General features: G+C 40.1%; 1 protein-coding gene across 1 annotated transcript; it reads left to right on the top strand.

Annotated features, from left to right (window-relative positions):
- Window positions 1-254: 254 nt before the first annotated feature.
- On the top strand, window positions 255-20,662 carry LOC111657668 (liprin-beta-1; the record flags this gene model as incomplete). The annotated part of the gene is made up of 15 exons (XM_087175038.1): window positions 255-407; window positions 6,539-6,620; window positions 8,239-8,318; window positions 10,721-10,926; window positions 12,438-12,518; window positions 13,091-13,204; window positions 13,300-13,410; window positions 15,312-15,404; window positions 16,744-16,861; window positions 18,185-18,246; window positions 18,348-18,414; window positions 18,906-19,024; window positions 19,233-19,306; window positions 20,126-20,153; window positions 20,509-20,662. Coding segments are annotated over exons 3-15 (1,291 nt in total), but the record flags the coding sequence as incomplete, so codon positions are not given.
- Window positions 20,663-21,895: the final 1,233 nt, after the last annotated feature.

Here is a 21,895-nt window from a genome sequence, read left to right as displayed (position 1 = left end):
AACCACATCATACATTAAAGTAGAAGAGTAGGAATCTGGAAGCTTATGCAAAGACCGCTCTTGTATGGCTCGATAAACAGGATTACATTTATTATAAATAATGAACGCTTGAGTTGCATTAACTAAAAAAAACAAACAAAGATCTTTTGTTTTCAACTGATAACGTTTACGCTTTTATTTTGAAGCCTACATCGTCGGACTTCCTGTAGGCGTGCTCGCTGCCTCTTTAGCTTGACGCCGCTCTCTCGGGCTTTTTTAGTTGGGATGAAAAACTTCAGTTCACGGAGAAATTCAATGGGAAGGTGAACGCTGACCATGAAGCCCCGCTGAAAAGTGCTCAAAGTGTTTGGAGTAAAGCCTGTTGGAGACTGTGAGATCCCCTCGGTCACATTTCTGGGTCGAAAATTGTAAGTTTACCGAAATTTCAGTGAACTTTTGCTGTTGCTTTCAGAGCACAGCTAGCGTTAGTTTTAACGGTTTGTTTATCCAACTAGCTTCCTTAACTTAAAAGTGTTTAAGAGAGCAAAAACTAAATATAAAGTGATATATTTTGTGTTATCTAGCGTACTAACAGAGAGTTTAGCTCCTTACCTTTTGTTAACATTTTTGGAGTTTGAAAGATATCACTTATTTCAATGGGTGTTTACAATAGTGGTTTAAATTATTTTATTTTCTTGCAAATTCACACAGCTAATATTTTTAGCACTTGTAGCGTTGCTGTGATATTTCATTATTATTTTATGGTTTAGTTTATGGCAAAATCACTAACTTATACAACTCAACAAAGGCAGACGGCAGCATCACTCCTGCTTAGATTTCATATGAACAAAAGATGTACATGTAAAACTACTAATTGATATGAAATACCATCCATAAAGGGAAAAAAATGTTATGAGAAAAAGTCTTTTTCTTTTTTTTTTTTTTCAAATTTGGTTCTTTTATTTGAGTAAATTGAGTTTGCGTTGTTTTTTATGTGAAGACCTTTTTCTAATTAAACCAGAGTTGATTTATGCATCACATGTCCATTAATGTAGAAGCCAAATTCTGAATCATTGTGGTGAGCCTCCAGTCAGACTTAGTTTGGCTCCCACTAAGAGTTACTGTAAAAAAGACAGTAGCAGTCAGCACAAAGCCAGCAGTTTAAAGCTGCTTCTGGTCCCGTGTCAGCTTCTTTCATTATCAGCCTCAGACTTCTGCAGCCTTTTGTTTGGGTAAACCTCTGTAGAATACAGTTTGTTCAGGAAAAAAAATGTTCCTCCTGAGGCGCTGCATGACCTGTTGGCAGCCCTCCACTCTGCATACATCTGATGATGATGTCTTGGCTTCCAGGCAGAGAGCTGAAAGCATAACAAAGGATTTTATTTCCCACTCTGACAATAACTATATTTGTATCCCGCGCCACACTCCTCACAGCTAATGGTCAACAGCTCAGGAAATCCATGCTGTTGCACACTTGCTTTCACAGTCATATCTGATGTTACAGTGGGAGAACTGGCATAATAAAACACTTTTCACATTGCTCTGGGATTGCTTAAGAGACACAAATAAATAAATCTAATCTCCTGGCAGCAATCATCTTGTTTCCTCAGGCAGCAGGCCTTTGTTTGCTGCTCAGTCAGGTAAAGACAAAGACAAAGTCCATCAGCCCTGGTTTGTTTTAGCAGAACACTGGGCCTGCTGTAAGATCAACATGCAATGGATGCCAGAAGGGTTTCTAGTTTAAAATTTTTATTTTTCTTGACACCATGAGTCCGGAAAATTGATGGGGCTTTTCTGTCTCAGGCACCTTTTTTCTTGACATTTGCATTCCTTGCATTCTTGGTACAGTGCTCTTGTGGTGCTGTATTTTGAAAGAAGGGAGGTGTCACTTTTAAGTCGCATGATATATTGGGATGTTTACAAACATCTGAAATTTAATTAAGATCTTAACTTAATCTGAAACATTTGTTCTGCTGGAAGATAATTAAAGGCCACGTTTTATATGTGAGCTGTATGAATTCCTCCTTAACTTGAGGAAAGTTGATACTCCAGCGTGCTCTGTGATGTGATGAAAGTTGTACAGTGGCTTTTGGAGTTGCAGCTTTTAGTATTGTTAGTGCAGACAGTACTGGGATCACTGGGAAATGGCAGTTTCTGAGTAAGAGGAAGACATTTCTCCAGAATGCGCCAGGAAACGCTTCCTGACAGGGCCGAGTCAAGGTCTTCCTGAGTGTGAGGATACCTCTGTTTCACCCTGTTTATGGTTTCAGCTCATCCATTATAGGGATTCACATAGAACTCATTTAACTTTGCAGTATTTTACTTAACGTCTGAGTTTCTGTAATTATGCCTTTTTTAATATGCCCAAGAATCCATACATAGAAAGGCTGCCTTTGTGCTAAACCTTGATAACAAAAGAAAAGGGAGGCAGTTTTTGTTGGCTTTCTTAGCTCTCTTACTCAGTTACTCCAGCCCCTTTCCACCATCCTCTTTAGTTTTTTCCCCTCCAATGTGATTTCTGACTATGATGTAGTCAGGGCCACGTGGAAAATCGCCAATAACTTGGGATCAGTGTCGCGGTGCTACCATGTGAGTCTCTGAAAGACAAAGACCTGTTTGTGCAGTGTCTCAATGTGGCCACCGCTGCTGCAGTGAGAAATAAAGCACTAGTTTAAAGCCTGGGCTGCTGCTTCTGTCAAACAGTCTGACCTCACAGCAGCCCAGACTAAAAGTCCACTGGACCATCTCTCAGGGGGAAATGTAAACAAAGGCAGGGACTGATGCAGGGACTTGACTGGAGGTTGGATTTCACGTGGGGCTGACTTCCACAAGTCCATGTCACGCTTCGTGTCCACAGTACTGCTGTGACTATTACTGCTGCACTGAAACTATTGGAGGTTAGAGCGGAAACAACTCGTCAATTAATCAGTTCATTTTGATTACTGATTCACCTGCTTTCAGCTTCTCATATGTAAAGATTTTTTACTTTTAATGCTCTTAAATAATAGTAAATTAAATAGTTTGGAGTTTTGGTGAGACAAAAACTGCTCCTGATACAATTACTACAGTGACTACCACAACTACTTCTTCTCATAATACTGTACTGTACAATTAAGGTTTATTTATTTGTAAATTTTCCTTGAGATCAAAATAGCTCTTGGAAGAAGCATCCTAGTGAATTGTTATTAGCTGTAGCTTCAACAAAATATGGCTCTTAGCTCAGGGTTATAATTAAAAACACCTGTGTGCTGAGGGCTTCTGGGTGCTTTAATGAAATCTGACTTTCTCATATTTCTCTTGATATTAAGTTTGATAGCTGTCTTGAGGGAAAAAATCAAATGGCTTTTTAATCAAATGCCACTGGAGGACAGTGGTTTAAGACTTGAGGCAGCAAAACATAAGCACACAGTATATCTAACCCAACAGAATAAGATACTGTATTCTGTAATGAATAAGCTTCTCCTTTTGAATGAGAAACAGCTCTGTATAAGAATTAATATTCAGTTTTTAGGTGATGATCAAGGTGTTGATAAATAATCTGCTCTCAACCAGGCTGTTTAAAATAGATTATTAGACTGTGGTAGGTCAGTTAAGTCACCACTGAGGGCATGGATAGACAAGTGAGACAAGTTTTGAGCTGTTTTTAAAGAGGGAAGACTTTGACATGGGGCAGGAATGATTTGTAGAGCTGCAACGATCTGCCAATGAATCAATTTTTCAATCAACTTTGCAAAGTGAGACTTGAAAACAGATATTTTATTCATGTAAAGTAAATAGCAAGGGACCCAGTGTAGATCCCTGTGGGACACCTTTATCAACTATTTAATTAAGAACAATTTGACCAGAAATATATCAGTTGAATAAGCATAATAATCCAAACCAGTAAAAAGCAACTTATTTAAAAACTGCTGTGGTTGACAGCACAGTATTTAAAGTCTCAGACAGATTCACAAAGGGTACACCATGTCATTCACATCAGAATGATGAAATGACCGAGTCTAAAAGCTTCTTGCTACTACTGATTATGTTACTATAGCCGACTACAACTAATGCTACTGTTATTACTACGCTGAGCCAGTTCGGGTCTGAAATGCACATCTGTACCACAGCTGGAGCCCAACTGTTTTGAGAAACCAGCGGAGGCATGTGTTTCAGAGGCTGACCACTCAGTACAGGGTCAAGTAATCCCACCCTATTTTCTGGTCAACTGCATTGTTCTTCCCCCTCCATATCGTTGCCATATCATATCCTCTCCATCTGGTAGATGTTAAAACCACCTCACAGCATTAGAAAAGTCACATTTGACCACCATGCAGATTCATCTTTCAATGAAACAAACTTGGAAATATTACAGAGCCATAAGTGAACTGCGCTTTTAATGTGGTTTTCTGCTATTAGCCTGCTGGTTAGAGCACCAAGCCTCAAAGAAAGTGCATTCACAATGTGGAATGATTATCTTTATTCAACACAGCCTTTTATTCATGTCTTTGTAATAAAAACATTTAAATTTGGAGTTTTAAGACTTTGAGTGAAATGTACAACTCCTTCATAGGATTAGTTAAAGGATAAGGCTGATTTTATTAAATTTTCTCTTAGAGTCAACATCTCTTTAAACAACCAAAATCAGCAGTGCATTAAGGGGCCAGTATGCTTCTTCAGAAGTGTTTGTCGGATGGTTGAATAACTGCAGAAACCTCCTCCACCTACACCTGTCTGACTTTGGATTGCAGAGGCTGTGTCTGACCCCAATCTGACATTCACACCCACTTTATGCAGTGATTGGCCAGCTGTGCAGAGGTGAGGATGGAGCCAGGGTTTTAACTTCTCTCTCAGCTCTTTTGTTCATTGTCGGCACAACTGTTGTACTATACATCTGTCATGTGAAAAACCAAGTACAACTTAGTACTTTTTGACTTAACTTGTGTATTTATTTCTACACAAAACAGTTTTTTTTCATAGTTCAAACTGGTGTAAATTGTGCAGTTGTTGCGAACTATTTTCAGCTGTGGATAAATACACAATTATTGCTTTATTGAGTATTTCGGGCAGCAGGACAGTGTGCGTTGAATTGACTTGGAATAAACTGTAGTGTATGTGTTTATGATAATGAAGGAAGATGCCGCCCAGTCTAACAGTGTGACTTATTTATGTGTTTTTCATAGTTTTTGAGCTCCATGGCACAGAGTAAGAAGATATCTCAGGCTTTGGATACAAAGTTAATCGTTAATATGTTCAACTTATCATTTGTTTTGTTCTTCTCAGGGTATGTGTTGGCAATTAGAAAAATACCAACAGCCTGATGTCTTAGTTTTTTACCGAATAAAGTCCTCATGGGATTTAGTGTGAAGGTTGGGGGGAGGAGGGGTCGCAGAGGTCGGTGGGGATGTCAGTACCAGGCATTAGTGTTTGGTTTTTGGGAGAACTAACCTGCTCAGGAATGTGTGTAGTGCTCACTCCTACACTGTGGCATTATCAATCATCATTACTTCACGCAGACACTTCTTCACATGGCTGGAGAGGTAGACCCCTGTCTGTGGGCTTTTCTCTTGAGGTTTTGGTCAGAAAGTTTTTTTTTTTATTTTTTATGGATGACCTGCTCATCACTGATGCGAAAAGAAGTGGAAAATGTCTCGGCCTGGCATTTTAAAGGGTCTGGTTGTTATGAGTCTGAAGAAGAGAAGAGACTAGTTTACGTGGCAAGTTTCAATGCCATTTTCTTCCGCATGACCAACACAAGAGTTTTTATTATATAAACTATTAAGAAGATTGAGAATTCTCATGAGACTCATAATACCAGATTTGATGTGGCTTTTTATCACAAGAAAGCAGAGAAATGAGGATGACAGCCTCTACCAACACACTGATCTGTTGTATCTTAAAATGTTCAGATTCATCTTTACACCCGTGATAGTTGAATTGAGCATATGATGGCACACGCTGGTTTTCCTCTCTTTTCCTCCTCTCCTCATTTGTTGTTTTCAGTATTCACATGGAGCTAGAAAGTATTTAGATTCACAACAAAAAGGAAGAATGTGGACAAGCTTTGGGTTTCTCCCACGGGGTGAAACAAGCAGCTGACAAAATACAGCTTCCACCCTGGTGAAGGGTGAGTGATGGTTTTCCATCATTCCCCGGAAATACCTGCGGAGTAAAATGTATTAGTAGTAAGAAGTGTATCGGTGGCACTCCTCCAACTTCAATCCCCATGGGAACTGTAAAAGTTAATTGGAAAGCGGGTTGTTTTATTTTGAAATCTGAGGTATTTTCTGGCATGCTTATTACCCAAAGTCCTGTTTTGTCTTGCTTTAAATCATGTGAAATGTGTGCAGATACATCACCAGTGGTCCGTTCATATCAATCTTAATGGAGCAGTACAAATATACAGCAGTGTGCATGATGTTTTGGAAGAAACGTACTCCCCTTTCTGTGGCGTATAAAGTTGAATTTAGTCAATGGAGCAGTTAAAGGCCCCCTGTGTTAACAGCAGACTCCAGCCCCCAGCTCATTTAGACGCCATTGGTTTAATTACGCTTTTAATGCCCATTTTTTACTCTGCTAGGTGTGACACTATGACCCCAGAGAGGGAGGAAATGAAGTAAAGCCTGCTGCCCCTGCCCCCCTACCAAGGGACGCCTGAACAAGTAGAGCCACTGTTTTTATGTTGTTAGTTCTGGGCTTTAGCTGTTCTTTCCACAACCTGTATACGGTCTCAACCCCCTCAAATCTGATTTTGTTTGAAGTGATAAGTGTTCAGTGTAAGCAAAGGAGAGACATGTGATAAGTGTTTGAATACAGCGGTCATGGGGATACTGTCCAACTTTGTTGTGGAAGTTTGAGATGCCGAGCATGCCAATGCTACGAGGCCTGAGACCCCTGGGAGAATAGTGCCATTATTCCAGATAGGGGCCTGCCCATAAGCACCCGTGACTGCTCAGCCGCCGGAAATAAGGCCTGCTGGGTAATAAGACCAGGAGATCACTTTGTTTTTTGTCCCTCAAGCAGCCAGTTTTTTGTGGCACTAACTGCAGGGTTAATTTGATGCAGCAGCAGTCAATTGAAAAGGAAGAATGAGAGCTTGTACCATAACAGGATTAGTGATAACACAGTTATATTATTTTCAAATGGAAATGTAAAAACATACAAACAGGCTTTGTAGTTTGAAACTGATGCGTGCTTAGGGAGTAGAGTAATCCCCTGAATAATGAATATAATAGGGATTAGAGTGGAGACTAACAATTAATGTCATTATTGACAGTGATGTCTTTAAATTGCTTGTTTTTCCAGACTGACAGTCTGAAACCCAGGAGTCCAAAACGCTACAATAAATAAAAGAATAAAATCTTCATAATTAAACTAAAATTAAGGAATGTTTGCTTGAGAAATGATTGACTATCAAAGTAGTTGTCGCCTATTTTTCTGTGACTAACAAATAAATTCACCTAACCATTTCAGATCAAAGGTGTTCTCCAGGGATTTGGATTTGTTCACTTGCTCAAAGGAGCGACTTGTAGGTTTTGCTGTCGCCACATAGCGAACGTTAGCATTAACAGCAGTTTACTTGAGTCCGATAGCGAGTCACAGTAGCGTCCAGTCTGCCCCGAAGGAGTAGCGCTGCTCAGATGACTTGAAGAACAGCATTTCAGCTTAATAAAGTTTGAAGTGGATGTTGACTGAGTTGAGGTTTACGTCAGTGAGCTGTTGTGGTCTTTGGTTTTGTTTAATTTAATTGAAAATAATCTCACCACATGGTCCATTTAGTAGCTATTCTTGAGCTTTTGATCCTATCACATGATCTTATTTACTAGATAGAGTTTACCCAGTTGCCATGAAAACGTACTGTAACTTTCCACGTTTTTCCAATTGAGATAATTTTTTTACTTTATTTTTTCTTTACAATACTTGGAAGATGGTCACTCTTCTGTTCAGGTTTGAATTCAACATTGGGACTTATATTATTAATAATGTTGATTATTTTATAAGCTGTGTAGCTCTGATAAACACACATGTAAGGTGATTCTGTTAACTGGGCACATCACAAATTTAAAACTTGTCTTGTGGTTGCAGACATCCATTAGATTGGTAGTGTAAATTTTGGGACTCCCCTGTCTGTACAATGGCTGGATTTTAAGAGGCCTCTGTTATTCTTTAAGACATTTGCTTTGGCAGAACTGTTTATGGATCTTTCTCTTTTTGCTCCCTCTCTCATCCTTTCCCCTGAAAACTTCTGAAACTAAAAACTTGTCTCCTTTTCTTTCACAGATTCATTGAGCAGAAGATGATGTCTGATGCCAGCGAGATGTTGGCAGCAGCCTTGGAGCAAATGGATGGGATCATAGCAGGTAACCACATTCTACACTTGGACTTTTAAGACCTGGCCACAGCACTTTAGGTAGGCATGGCATACTATGGGGTCTAGCCACATCTGGAAGCTATTAAATTGCAAGCTGGGAACACTACATCCAGTGGACGGTAACACAATGTGTTCTTCTCTTTCCACTCCTACCTGCAATTTAATGTAATCCTCCTGAATATACATAAAAGTTTGGAATAAAGCTGGAATTGTGCTCCGAGATCAGTGGCTCTTTCTGTCTCCACTGGATTGTTCCACCATGAGAAATGAAAGTTTCCATTGTCCCCGCAGTGACGGAAACTAATGATTATTCAAGCTCTGTGAGTTTGGAAGACCAACTCCTGCTCGGGAACTTTTGGCCACACGCTGTATACTTGTGCTGCTGCAAATGAGCAGAGCAGGCTTCAGTTTCAGAGTCCCTACTTTTCCGCTGATGTGTGTAATTATAGCGCTGACCTTTCCAATGGGAGCGAGGCAGCTGATCACATGACATCCCCCAGTCCCCCCTTGTTTCCACAGAAACCACAGCCGTCATCAAGTCCCACTCCCTTGCTACTGTGCGGAAGCCATGATTGTTTGGGTATTTATTTATTCAGCTCCCTTTTTGTTACCACTGGACATCTTCATCATGGCTGACATTTAAGACAGGGGACAGATGGTGTGGAGCAGGCTGAAGCGCACGATGGGAACATGATGCACTCGAGCTCATTCAACATGCTGCTGCATTGGCTTCCAAGAAAAATTGGAGAATGTGTTCCCAAAACATATGGGAGGACATTTAATTGTCATCATTTGATTATACTGTGTCACATGATGCTTGATAAAACTGATCTAAACGTGTGCCTGCCCATTATGGTTGCAGTAGTGTGTGTTTGTGATAATGCAGGGGTGCTGAGAATACCAATAAGGACCTAAATATAGTTGTTAGACTGTGATTTTGCTGGATTGTTTGCATGAGTAGGAGTAAAATTACTGCTCAAATCAGCTGAGGGTAAAACATTCTGAGTTAATTGAAGAAAAAACTGTTCTTAGAGGGTCCAAAGTGGTTCTTTAATAGATTTATTAATGGGATAAACAACAGTAGTTATCAAGCAGCTACAATGCTCGTGCTTCAGTTTACCCATGAAGGTTTTATGCAACATATTTAGTTTATTCAGAATTGAAAAGAAGGATGTGCGATTAGGTGTGTTAAAATTCACAGGCTTTCTTTTCCTTTTGCCCTTTTTCACATATGTAAACCATAGATTTAGCTTATTGATTTATATCAAATGTGATTTTTTTGAGACGAGAATATTTGCCTTTCAATGAACAAAACCACAGGAAGCATGTGGAAAGGAGGGGTGACATTCCCCCGCCTCATGCTGTGGTTACGCTGTAGACCTCTGGCTTACCATGATGTGCCCCTAATTTGATTTTAACATGACCATAACCATATAGAGCATATTGTATTTGAAGTTACTAACCTCTGCAAACGCTCAGATCAAAAGTATGCAAACAATCTACTTACAGTAATTACAGTGAGGCAGGCACTGAACTCTGAAATAAACTGCACTTGGCATATTCTCACATAGAGACTGAGTAATGCAGCTAAAAACAATCACACTGTCATGCCAGGATCCAGATGTATAAACCGTGCATACACCTTTTCCCTGCACATTCTGTAAACTGGTGTATATAAAACAGAATGAGCCTGTGTCACGCACTCATGTGTGTATATACAGTTTTCTAGAGTAAACCACAGGTGATATAAGTTAGAGTAGAGGTTTGTGGTGAGAGATGAAATCTAAATAATAAAACATTTAGCTGTTTGGCCAATTATATGATAATATAGACGCTATAAATGGCCAGAGTCCAGTGATGGCTGAAATAGCAATAATTCTTCGGCAGTTCTTTTCATCAATAAATGCATACAAACACTTAATTAAGGGCATGCCTGCGTCCATCTGTGGTAGTGGAGATCAGGCTTGTGCATATGCAATCACTTTCACAATGACTGGGATTTGTAAAACAAAATTTCTATAATAATAATATATGCAAATGCATATATTATTATTATAGTATAGTATACTCATTTTTAGTCTTTAGTCTGAGTTTTATGTATTTGGCCCCTGGTCTGCTCACACCCAGGATGTGGAAAGAGTCCAGAAAAAAAGATGTAAATATACAGTTACAACAAAACTGAAATTTAAAGTTTTGCCTTGTTATTGTGCTTCTACCACACCCACAGATAAACCACAAGTAGCTGTGGTCATAAATCCTTCTTTTTAAGTAAGCCAACACATTAGATTCTCATTTTCAGTTTCATACCAGCCTAATGACTTTTGAGTAATTTCACAGCTTAACTTTTTAAGTCACTGCCTCACATCTAACTCTTCCTCTCTGCTTCCCCAGGCTCCAAGGCCATGGACTACTCCAATGGGCTTTTTGACTGCCAGTCGCCCACTTCACCTTTCCTGGGGGGCCTCCGAGTGTTGCATCTACTTGAGGACCTGCGGGCAGCGCTGGAGCTGATGGACAATGAGGAGAGGGACAACCTGCGATGTCAGATCCCTGATTCCACTGCAGAGGGGCTGGCAGAGTGGCTGCACGGACGAATGGTAAAAAGGCCATCTATGAAGTGCTATTTAACCTTCCGTGTGTTGTGACCGGTAATTCAGACACTTCTTAGATATAAATGTTTATCTCTCTCAACTGGCAAGATCACAAATCTGATGGCCATCTGTCCTGGATTTCCTGGGCTAGAGGGTCGTGGTAATGCGCCGGAAACTGTTTGGTAACTGCTGAAAATACCAGATGAAGAATAAGTTCTGCATGTCAGCAGTTTAGTTACAGTAACAGTTAAGCTAGCTTGCTGAGAACTAAAACAAAACACATGGATGAATTATAATTAAGTAAAACAAGGCAATGATAATTAACATATGAAGGTTTTACCTCTCATTTAAATAAATCAAATCAAATAAATATATTTATCTTTTAAGGAAATTTCAAAACAATCTGGAAAACATTCAGAGGATTGTATAAAACAAATAAACAACTTGTATAACATGTATACAAGTTATGTATCTTATGGACTACGGGCACTCCGTATACTTCGCTCTCTCACGTGCACAGATCATTCAGTGATTGAACTGATTGGGGATCAGTTAAACGAGTTGAAGAGTAAAGATGACAGTTGCATCTTGAAGAGACAGATGCATTTGGACCGTTTTAAACATCTGGACAGTCTGCATCTTAAGCAGCCTCCTGAGGTTGTTTGAGTTATCGGATTTCACTCCATCTCCAGCGTCTCTCGGGTGCTTTTACACTTGGCTTTTTTAAGATCAGATGGCTGTCTGACCTGGCCAAGACAAAAACGGGGAACTGATCCTTCCTGTCATTGACGAGACAGAGAAAACATCATCATGAATCTTATAACCAAAATTTATTTGTGTACAGAGATTTCTTTATATAATTATCAGTGTCTTTGTACAGTGCAGTTTTAAGACGGCACCTGGTATGAATTACGCTCTGATCTGCTTTGCATTTCTTGATCCTGCTCCATTGCCTATACCGTGACTCTTGACTCTGTTTATTGTAGAACTGCTGCTATGACATGCTTTGTGAATGATGGAGTTTCTATAGGAGTCCTGCTGCAAATAGTTTCCATCTTTCAAACACACGTTGACTCAGATTGAGGCTCTTGTTTTTCTTCCCTCACGGCTTCGTCTCTCCATGTGTGATATTTGAGCGAGGAGTTTGCTTTTCATTCAATGTTCAAATAACTTGCGTGTGAGAGCAAAACTGACCCTCAGGTTTCTCTGGAAAACTCAACTCGCATATTTGTTGTTTTCTTGAAGGGAATACCACGCGAGTCCATTGTCAGAGAGGTTATTTGGTTATACACTTAAGTGGTGTGCACCCATTAGAAAATCCGTGCGGCTCAAGGCTGATGTGTATTTTCATGCAGCCTCCTCAGCCAGACCCATAATTCAACATGACAGCTGGAGGCCTTCCCCCTTTTATTTTATTTTTTTTCACGAGCTCAGTGTAAAGCTTTATTCAACTGATGCAGTAAGTGCAGCTATTTGCTCAGACAACACAAATCACTGTGTATTGTTTCTCACTTCAGACTAATGGGCACAGCTCAGAAGCAGTTTACCAAGAACGGCTGTCACGACTGGAGAGCGACAAAGAGTGTCTCATTCTTCAGGTATGGACGCAAAACCCATCATCAGACGGCAAAACAATTGCATCTGAATGAGCAATTAAGTATGAACTAAGCAGCACTGTCCTTGGTTCCTCTTGTGTCGTTAGCTCTACCAGAGAGGTAATGTTTACAGTCCTGATTATTTGTCTGATGGTTGGCAGAATATTTTAAAAACTACTCAACAGAACAAATTTGTTTGAAAATTTGAAAAAGGAACAAATGGTGAGTGTTTTATTGCAGTGATATGTGAATATACCCCTTAATAAAGAACTTTGTTCATCCTCATAACTTTTAACTAAGATGTAAAGTTGCAAATTGTTTTTCTGGTTTCCATCTATCAGTATAATTTCTTTTGTTTAGAGTCTTGACATTTTAACAGTCAAAAATATCAGCTTATCTGATTATTATCATGATGTGGTCTTAAACCAGTGGGAACACAGACAAAATATACAAAATACAGAAATCTCTCTTGTGAAAGGGAGAAAACTGTGTTCATGTAGGTGTGTTCATCACTCATAGTTAGAAGCAGATTGAGTAAAATATTGATGAACATAAGATGTGTCATCACTGCCCAGGTAAGTGTTCTAACAGACCAGGTGGAGGTGCAAGGTGAAAAGATTCGGGACCTCGACACTTGCCTCGAGCATCATCGGGAGAAACTAAATGCTACTGAGGAGCTGCTTCAACAGGTAAAGTGACCTTACCTCAACAATCAACACTTAGTTATCTCAACCTTATTAAAAATTTTAGTGCAGCGTTACAAAGTGTGCGTCTTGGTCCACAGGAGCTGTTGAACCGGTCGGCACTGGAGACACAGAAGCTGGAGCTGATGACCGAGGTGTCAAGTCTGAAGCTGAAGCTGACGGCTGTGGAGAGGGATCACAGGGACAATGAGGTAGACGTCCTTCACATGTAGAGCGTCCGAGGCTGTGAAACGGAGCAGAGATAATGAAGTTCTCAGCTGCACCTGTAACGTGTTCTATGTGATGTGTGACTCTGAATCCTGGCATCCGCCCAGTCATTGTTTTTAAGGTCACAAAGGTCTGTCTCACTCGGCTGGAGGACTCAGATCTGTCATGTGGTGCGGGGTGAACTTCTTCAAGGGTTACAAAAGAGGCTTAAACACTTCTTGTGCTCAGGCAGCTGTTTCCTGCAAGAATCCCCCCATACCTCTCCTCCTCTCCCCTCTCTCTGGGTATAGAAGGCTGTGGGAGATATAGTTTCCATACACTCTGTCCACTACTGGGGACATATACATGGAGAATATTATGTGGTATTTCCAGACAGTGAAAGCTTTAAGGGCTTTTTCTGCAACTGCACATATTTATTTTTGTTTCCATTTAGCCTCCATTATAGAATCACGTGTATCTTATCTAAGCAATGCTGACGTATTCTAATTGCTGTATTTGTTTAACCTTTAGCGCCTGATTGACAAAAGGAAAAGCTCAGTCATAGCAGATGTCACAGACTGCTGGAATCAGTGCAGCTTACTCTTTACAGTGATACCAGTTTGTGTTGAGGATAAATGTCCATACAGCTGTGTAGAATTTCCTTTTAAAAAAGAGATGATACACAGGCATGGTTGATATTATCTCATAGCTTATGAACAATATTTCGATATTGGTGCACATTTTAGTCGACAAGTAACAAGAAAATTGCAGGACAGTTATGCCAAAGATATGTTAGTCTCCACTAGACGACAGATCTACTACTAATAACTTCACATAGAGACTTTAATGTTTTCTGTACTTTGATGGTTAAAATGCAAACTGGAACTATTGGTAGTTAATGCAGTGTGACTTTTACATGGTGCAGATTTTTAAGATGTGGACAACTTGAGGCAAAAACTACCAAATCGGAGCTTAGGTTTATTTCACAGCTACCCCAGGAAGAATAGCTGCTGTGATGCAGCAGCTATTAAATAAACAACCAAGTGGCTTAATGGAAACAGTGCTACCCAAACTTATTCCAGGGTTTCCCTCAGGAATTTAGTCAGCTGAGATGTAATGCTACCCAGATCCTTACGCAACTTATCTAGTCACCAATTTAGTAAGTAAATGATGGCTAAAAAAATAACCACACAAATGTAATTGCTTTTGTTTTTCCCTGAGGGCTGATTTTATATTTTACAAAAGTGTATTAATTTTTTTATGAGGTGAAATCCTTGTTTCTAGCACTGTGGTCTACCTCTGCTATAAAACCCTGTGGTGGAAAACCCTGTGTTCATTACAAATAGAAAGGAGGGACCATGACATTCTGCTTTTATTTGCTCAACAATCAGCAGTTATAAAAAGGTCTTGGCTGAGCGTTGAAAACATACAGGCAAAAACCACAAACATATTCAAATTGGGTAAAAATATTAACATTAAAAAGTGTCCCAGTCCATGTAACATAGATCTGAAATGCCAAATGCCATTTCTGGTGTTCAAATTCAAAAATGAATGAGTTGGTAATGATGTAAAAGTACACCTATATATCAGTACACATTCCATTTAATGTCAATTTCTCCCAAGTTGCAGGGCTCCCCACACTGTTGCTGATTAGGATAAAAGCAGCTTCACAGTAATTGACCATGACACTTCCTTTTAGCCCAGAAGTTGTCTCCATGTGTGGACTGAGCTTCTCAAATTCTCTCTAGTGAGACATCAGTCTGAAATAATGTTTGGTGCTTTTGGCAGGAATTCTCCTCCCTGTTTAAAAAATCAGAAACTCCCCCCACACAGTCTCCACAAACCTCCCCAGTGCAGTTTACTCTCTGAGTTTAATGGGTAATGGGAGTTCTTTTCTCCTCCCCAGGGTTTGTACCAGGAAGTAACAGACCTGCGGTTCAGGGTGACTGACATAGAGAATGAAAGACTGCAGTGTGAGAAGAAACTCAAAACTACCAAAGTGAGTGTGTGTAGTTCACTGCCGCGGGATCATTCTTTTACATTCGACTTTGACAGAAGATCAGACCTGATGCATCATTACATGTTTAAAACCTTGTGATTTTCCTCCATGACATTGTTTCTCTGCTCATCCCTCCCATCTTCACCTTTTTTTTTTTTCCCCCTCTCCTCTGTAATTTTAACATCTTTCTGCAACATGCTAACCTGTCAAGCGTCCAAAGTGGAACACTGAGCGGTTCACTGGAGACGAGGTGAACGAGGTTTAATCTCCAGCTTGTACTCTTCTCCTTTCTGGCCCTTAAGATCCTCTAAACCTGCTCCTTCTCCACTGCTGCACACTGCTTTCCTGACTTTCACCACACTTGCTGTAAGTGCTTCCACCTGTGCTAGTTACAGGATTTGTACCAGGTTCGAATCCTCTATTAGCTTCTTTTTTTTTTTTTTTTTTTTTTTAGTATTAACACCTGTTGTTATAAAGCATTTTACAGTGAATTTCTACAGTTGTAAAGGTATGCATCTTTTTAACTGGTACATCTTCTTGATTTCAACTAAATAGATCCGTAATAAGTTGTGTGATTTGTGGCAGTATTACGTCTGTCCAGTTTTTCAATGTATCCACTGTTCTGCATGTCAACCATTTTGCACATGATAGGTTTAGTGAAATATGATCTTGCTCTGAATCTCACAAGACGCCCAAAGTGTGTTAAACACAAAACAGAGGTTTGAACTAACTAAACCACTTACTGACGTAGTGACTGACTAATTCTTACTAATGTTTTGTCAACGGGTGACTCACTGATTTTACACATGAAATTCACTTTACTCATGGCAAGAATTTTTTTGAAAACAGTTGTACGTCTTCTCTGGCTCTGTTGGAAACAAGACTAAGAGTCTGCAGCCGTGCTAGCAGCTCTGTGAAGCTGGACTTTGGCAAAGTGGTGCTTTGAGCTTAATGCTAATGTTAGCTTGCTAACATGCTCACAGGGCTAACATGCTGATGTTTAACAGGTATACTGTAATGCTTACACAGTTCTCCATCTTGGTTTAGCATGTCAGCATGCTATGCTCTGCTCATTAGCACTAAACACAAAATACAGCTGAGGCTGTTGGGAATGTCACTAGTTTAGCACGTAATTGGTCATAAACCGAAGTATTGGAGCATCACCAAAGTTATTAGAGACATGAATGTGTAAAATTTCTGTATATGCCTTTTATGCTCAGTAATGTGTGTCCCGACAATAAAAGCTCATAAATAAAAGCACAATTCAAAAGTGATTCTCTCTGTCCTCCCAAGTCTGACTCAAATAAAGTGATGACCTAATGTCTCTCCTCTGCGACAGGAAGAGCTGCAGCTTCTGCAGAGGCAGCTGGAGGAGCGAGAGCTGGAGCTGAGGAGGCTGAAGGATGAGAGCAGACTGAAGGTGGAGGGCCACAACAGAGCTGAGGGAGGAGACAGAGGTGGGAGCTGTTTTTTAATAATTGTCTGGAAGGTTCTTGTACGGTTTCATGCCGTCCAACTCTAATATTACAAAAGGGGTTTATGAGGATTAGACAAATAGACATTTCACATTCCAGTAACACCAGATCCCCCTCCAGCAGCTTCCCTGATGAAATATGTACTTTACTTTCATCTGGAGTTCTCCGTTAATTATTTTCCCTCTATCTTACATTTCACTAAACTATATTGAGGTAATCTGAGGTCTTTTTTACTTAAACCCTTATCTGTGTGTCTGTAGACTCCAAACACCAAACATATCAGTTTTATTCCTTCCACCCACTGACCTTATCTTATCCTCTCGGATAGTAGAGGAATGCCATTTATTTAAAGGGGAGTCTCTTCTACTGGTCTTCCTGTAAACACATGCTTACAGTGTAACCTGCAGAACTTTAGGTTTTGTTTTGTCTTCCCGCTCGCTGTACAGACATGAGGTGTTTGTTCAGACACTGACAACATCAAACACGTAAAACTATTCACTGCACTTTAAGGAAGAGGCCAACTCCAACCACGAATTCAGATTTTGAAAATACATGGGTGGGGCGTTTTTGCGATATTGTTTATGAAGAGAAATTCAAGCGCACATACTCATTAGCAGTGGTCTTGAACCCAGGTGGGTGGTTAAGTTAAACTATAGTTTGCCCATCACAGAGGCCACCCTGTCTCACAGAGGGGGTTGGGTTATGAAAGCTGCTTCCATTTCAGGCCCGGTTCTAAGTAAAAAATGTTGGTTTCTTTTGACCACTTGTTGTCAATCAGGCGCTAAATATAAACACTCCTTTGAGACATTATCTTATACAGCTATCTATGTACACACACAGCAGACACAGAGAAACATTAAAACTCGTTTGGAGTTGTGTCTCTGGCCACCTGGGGCATCTAAGTCCAGTATTCACTCTCCTTTCAGCCCCTGTTTGGTCTCCCTCTGCTCCTGAGGGAAGTACCTGCCTCTTTAGCTGCTGAACGCATCAGAGTTCACTTGAGGTCAGATAAACCTGGTGTGGATTAGATTACCAAGTGGTTGGCATACTTTTAATTGTGTGGCACTCCTAAGTAAAAGACACAGAAGGTCCTTGTTTTTGATCATTTGTGGTGATAATTGAATCAATAGTTCATTGCAGCGAACAAGCTGAAATTGGAGCCCTGCTGACCAGCGCACTCAGCCCCAGTGGCCTCATTATTTCTGGTTTCTGTGGCTGCTTTCAGAGCCGGGGGGGAGCTGAAAGAAAACTAACCTTCCACAAATTTAAAGAATGTGTGGTTTTTTTTGTTGTTTTTTTTCCCAGATACAGAAATGTTAAAGATGAAGAGGGTGTTGGAGACACTGACTTCAGCCAACAATGAAAAGGTACAGTGTGATGTGATGTGGTGATGTGTCATAAGCAGCAGCTGAGAAGCCGCTGTGATTGAAAGCGTCTCCACTGTAACGTCATGCGTGTTTCCTTACAGGAGAGAAGGATCAAAGAGCTGGAGGAGTCGCTTACCAAATGCATGAAGGTGCAGGAGCTGGTCAAAGGTCAGACTGAGTTTAAAGAACATATTAATGTAAACCATGATTTAAAGATGTACTAATTATTATGTGTATCACTGTCACTATGTCAATAATGAATCATAACTGAGAGTTTTGGGGATTTTAAGTTAATTAGTCGCTGACTGAATATAAACCAGTAAGAATCATATCAGTCACTTTTTAACCTAAAAGAAAAGTAGAGTAAATTTTAGAGTAAGGATTTTACTGAAAAAGTAATGCAGCCCCAGATGAAATGTTCAGTAGTTATTTGGGTAGCAGATCACCTCCAAATAACTTCTGCTATCAAGAAAATAAACCTTAAGAAAGATCCAGTTTTCATGTATTGCTCATCGTCCTGCTGCTCTTCCCTGTGAAACATTCTTTGAATATATTTATAGCATGAAGGCTTATGGTGAACATAAAACAGGATAAACTGAGCTTGGGTGGGTCTTCACCCCAGTACATCCCCGCTCACTGTCCTCACTGTCCACTCTCAGAGAAATTGAAGGAAGACGACTATGACGATATCCCAGATGATCCCTCGGTTCCTGCAGCCATGGAGGTGGATCAGGTCACCCTGGTGTTAGAGGGGGAGGCAGGAAGGAGCTCTGGCGAGGTAAACACAACCTCTGTCAAAACAATTCGCACACAGGATGAACCCCAGACTGTAGACTTCCTTCCAGAAAAAAACTCAATTTCGGCCTTCCACTCTGAAATTGCTTCTCCCTGGAATTCAGAGCTTCTTTTCGGGTTAATATTGGTTGGACTTGGGTAAATGTTCTGCTGTTAATCATGTTTTCCTCTGTTGTTGTCTGTCATCTCAGTCCATTCCATGTATAGCAGTGCTCTCTGAGATGAATGAACTGGACAGAGAACGACAGTTACAATCAGCAGAAAGGTAAAATTGTCTCTGTGCTTTAAATCAAATTATTGTTCCTATGTATTACTGAAACGCAACAAAATATGAATCTAGCTGATGTTTTGGCAAAAGCTTGTTCAGACATTTCTAAAGTTAAGGTTTGTCACTGAAACATCAGCTGTAATTATTTTTGTAAGAAGATGGAGTGTGTGTGATGCAGTTAGATTTCAATTGTTAAATTAACAAAAACAGTTACTTTAGTCACTGCAATAGTTAAAAAAAACAAAAACAAAACAAAAAACTATTTGTATTTTTTTTGTCACTCCCTACATTACTCCAGCTGATTAGATGTCTGCTGCTTCCAACGGCCTTAACAGTCAGTACACAGAAGAAACACTCACATCCTGTTGGATCCAATCCTGATTTAATCAGATGTTATCAGACCAAACTCTTGTCTCCAATAATTGTTGTTTCAGTCATGTTCTTCTATATAACAGGGTTGATTGTCAGCGTTTAAGGTTTGACCTCCATATTACTCAATTATTGATATGATGCAGCCATCATACCAGACTTCACTGCTGGAAATGTCCCTCTAAAACTAAAGAAGTTCAAAACATGAATCAATAGTCAAAATATTTACAACACTATTTATTTGGAGCACTTCAACATGAACTAAATATTTGTTTTCTTTCATGTTTTTCTGTCTTTTTCTGTCACTTCTTGCATCAACAATGTGAGTTTTGATTATGTAGTTTGTCAGAAACTGAACAGTATTTCTAGTGTGTTTGATGTGGAAGATATTTCAACACTCTGAAGCCACTTGACTGAACACTTAAACGCTCCCTCTTTTTATTTCAGCTCGCCCACGTCCAGCAGCACTGATCAGGTAAGACCCTACCGTCTCTGATGTGGACATGTTGAGTCTCCAGTGGACAGGTCGACTGACTTGAGTGTAAAATAACATCAGCCTGATAAGATCATATTGATTACAGGAGCATAAACACTCAGTGTTCATTAATTTTTCTTTTGAGCTGTCAATGTGAAGAGTGTGAATGATTGATTTGATTCTCCTGGTTTGGAGTGAGTGACCGCCAGAGTAGTTACAAGATCTATCAAAGGACACATGTCATGGTCTGTCCTGCTCTGACACCTACTGGTTAAATGGTGCAGCTACACTTTTTTCCTCTTCAGTTTAAATTTAAAAATTGAAACTTTTCTTCTCTCCTGTATTTTTCTTGTAGACCAGTAACAAAGCAGGACCTGGTTCCTCCCCCCCTGCTAAAGCAAACACCACAAGTGATGAGAGTTTTGGCACCAAGAAGGCCCGCACTTCTTTTGGCCGTGGATTCTTCAAGCTGCGTGGAGGCAAGCAGACGGCCAGTGCTCCAAACTTGGGTGAGCTTTACCGACTTGTTTTTTTCGTCTGGTGGTCAATTCTTTTCCCCACTGTGTGTTTTGTTTGATTACTGACTCTGATGTTTCTTCCATGGCTCTCTAAAGATCGCACCCGGAGTGTCAGTGCACCTGTGTTAGGTACAGTAGAGCAGAGTGGCCTTGTTGGCCTGCAGTATGGCTGCTCTGGATGATACAACTGGATGTGCATAAGGACAGTACTGACACTGAAATTTCATTGTCACTCATTGTCATACTGTCCTATGATAGATAAAGCAATGTCTCACCCATTTTTGGCTGGACTGCAACAGTGGGGCCAGCCCTATAATTGCGAATGTTCCTGACTGACTGATGATACTATTAACACTGGTCAGCGGAGTGCTGAGGCACAGTCTATCGAGACGCTCTGGTTTCCCTGCTTCTCGGGAACTGCAGGGAAGAGGAGGAGCGCTTCCAATACACTGAGCCTCCCCTCCATTACAGCAAATAAACTACTTTCATTACATGTATCATTATTACTAAAGGAGGCAGAGGAATAACTAAACATAAGACACACTGAGCAGAGAGAGCAGGAGAGAGGGAGGGACAGAGATAAGTAATCGGTAATGAGGCTTCATACTAACCGCTATGACTAACACTACATATCAAGCAGAGAGAGTGAGACATAAAGACCTGCCTCTAATAAAAATCTGTTACGTGGAGTGGAAAGTAAATAACACATATTGTGGATCCCAGACTGAGGTTGTGCTCTGTGAAAGATAGAATAAGATATATGATGTGTATCAGGGGGAAGCTCTGCTTTGGTTCACCTGGGGCTTAGTCTTCACCCCGGCAGAGCAGATTCAAGTCTGTCCTGTGGCCTTTTTGGTGCGTATCATCCTCTTTCTCTGTCTCTCTCTCAGTATGACTGGAATTAAGGCAAAATCCTGAGAAACAACTGAAAAACAAAGATGGTCCGAACTTTTTATACCTTACATTACGATTACATTTTTATACCTTGCTATACTATGAAGTTTTTAGGCTTACTATACTGTCTTTTTTTGACTTTTTAAACCTTACTATACTATGACGTTTTTATGACTTTTTATGCCTTACTATAATATGACTTTTTTATGATTTTTTATGCCTTACTATACTAAGTCGTTTTCATGACTTTTTATGCCTTAACATACTTTGGCGTTTTTATGCCTTACTATACTATGAAGTTTTAAGACTTTTTATACTTTACTATACTAT

This window comes from Seriola lalandi, unplaced genomic scaffold, assembly GCF_002814215.2.
Source record: "Seriola lalandi dorsalis isolate HSWRI2012SDOR001 ecotype SW California unplaced genomic scaffold, Sedor1 jcf7180002054409, whole genome shotgun sequence".
NCBI lineage: Eukaryota > Metazoa > Chordata > Actinopteri > Carangiformes > Carangidae > Seriola > Seriola lalandi.
Note: the sequence above shows the minus strand (reverse complement) of the source record. Positions and strands in the feature narration are given on the sequence as shown.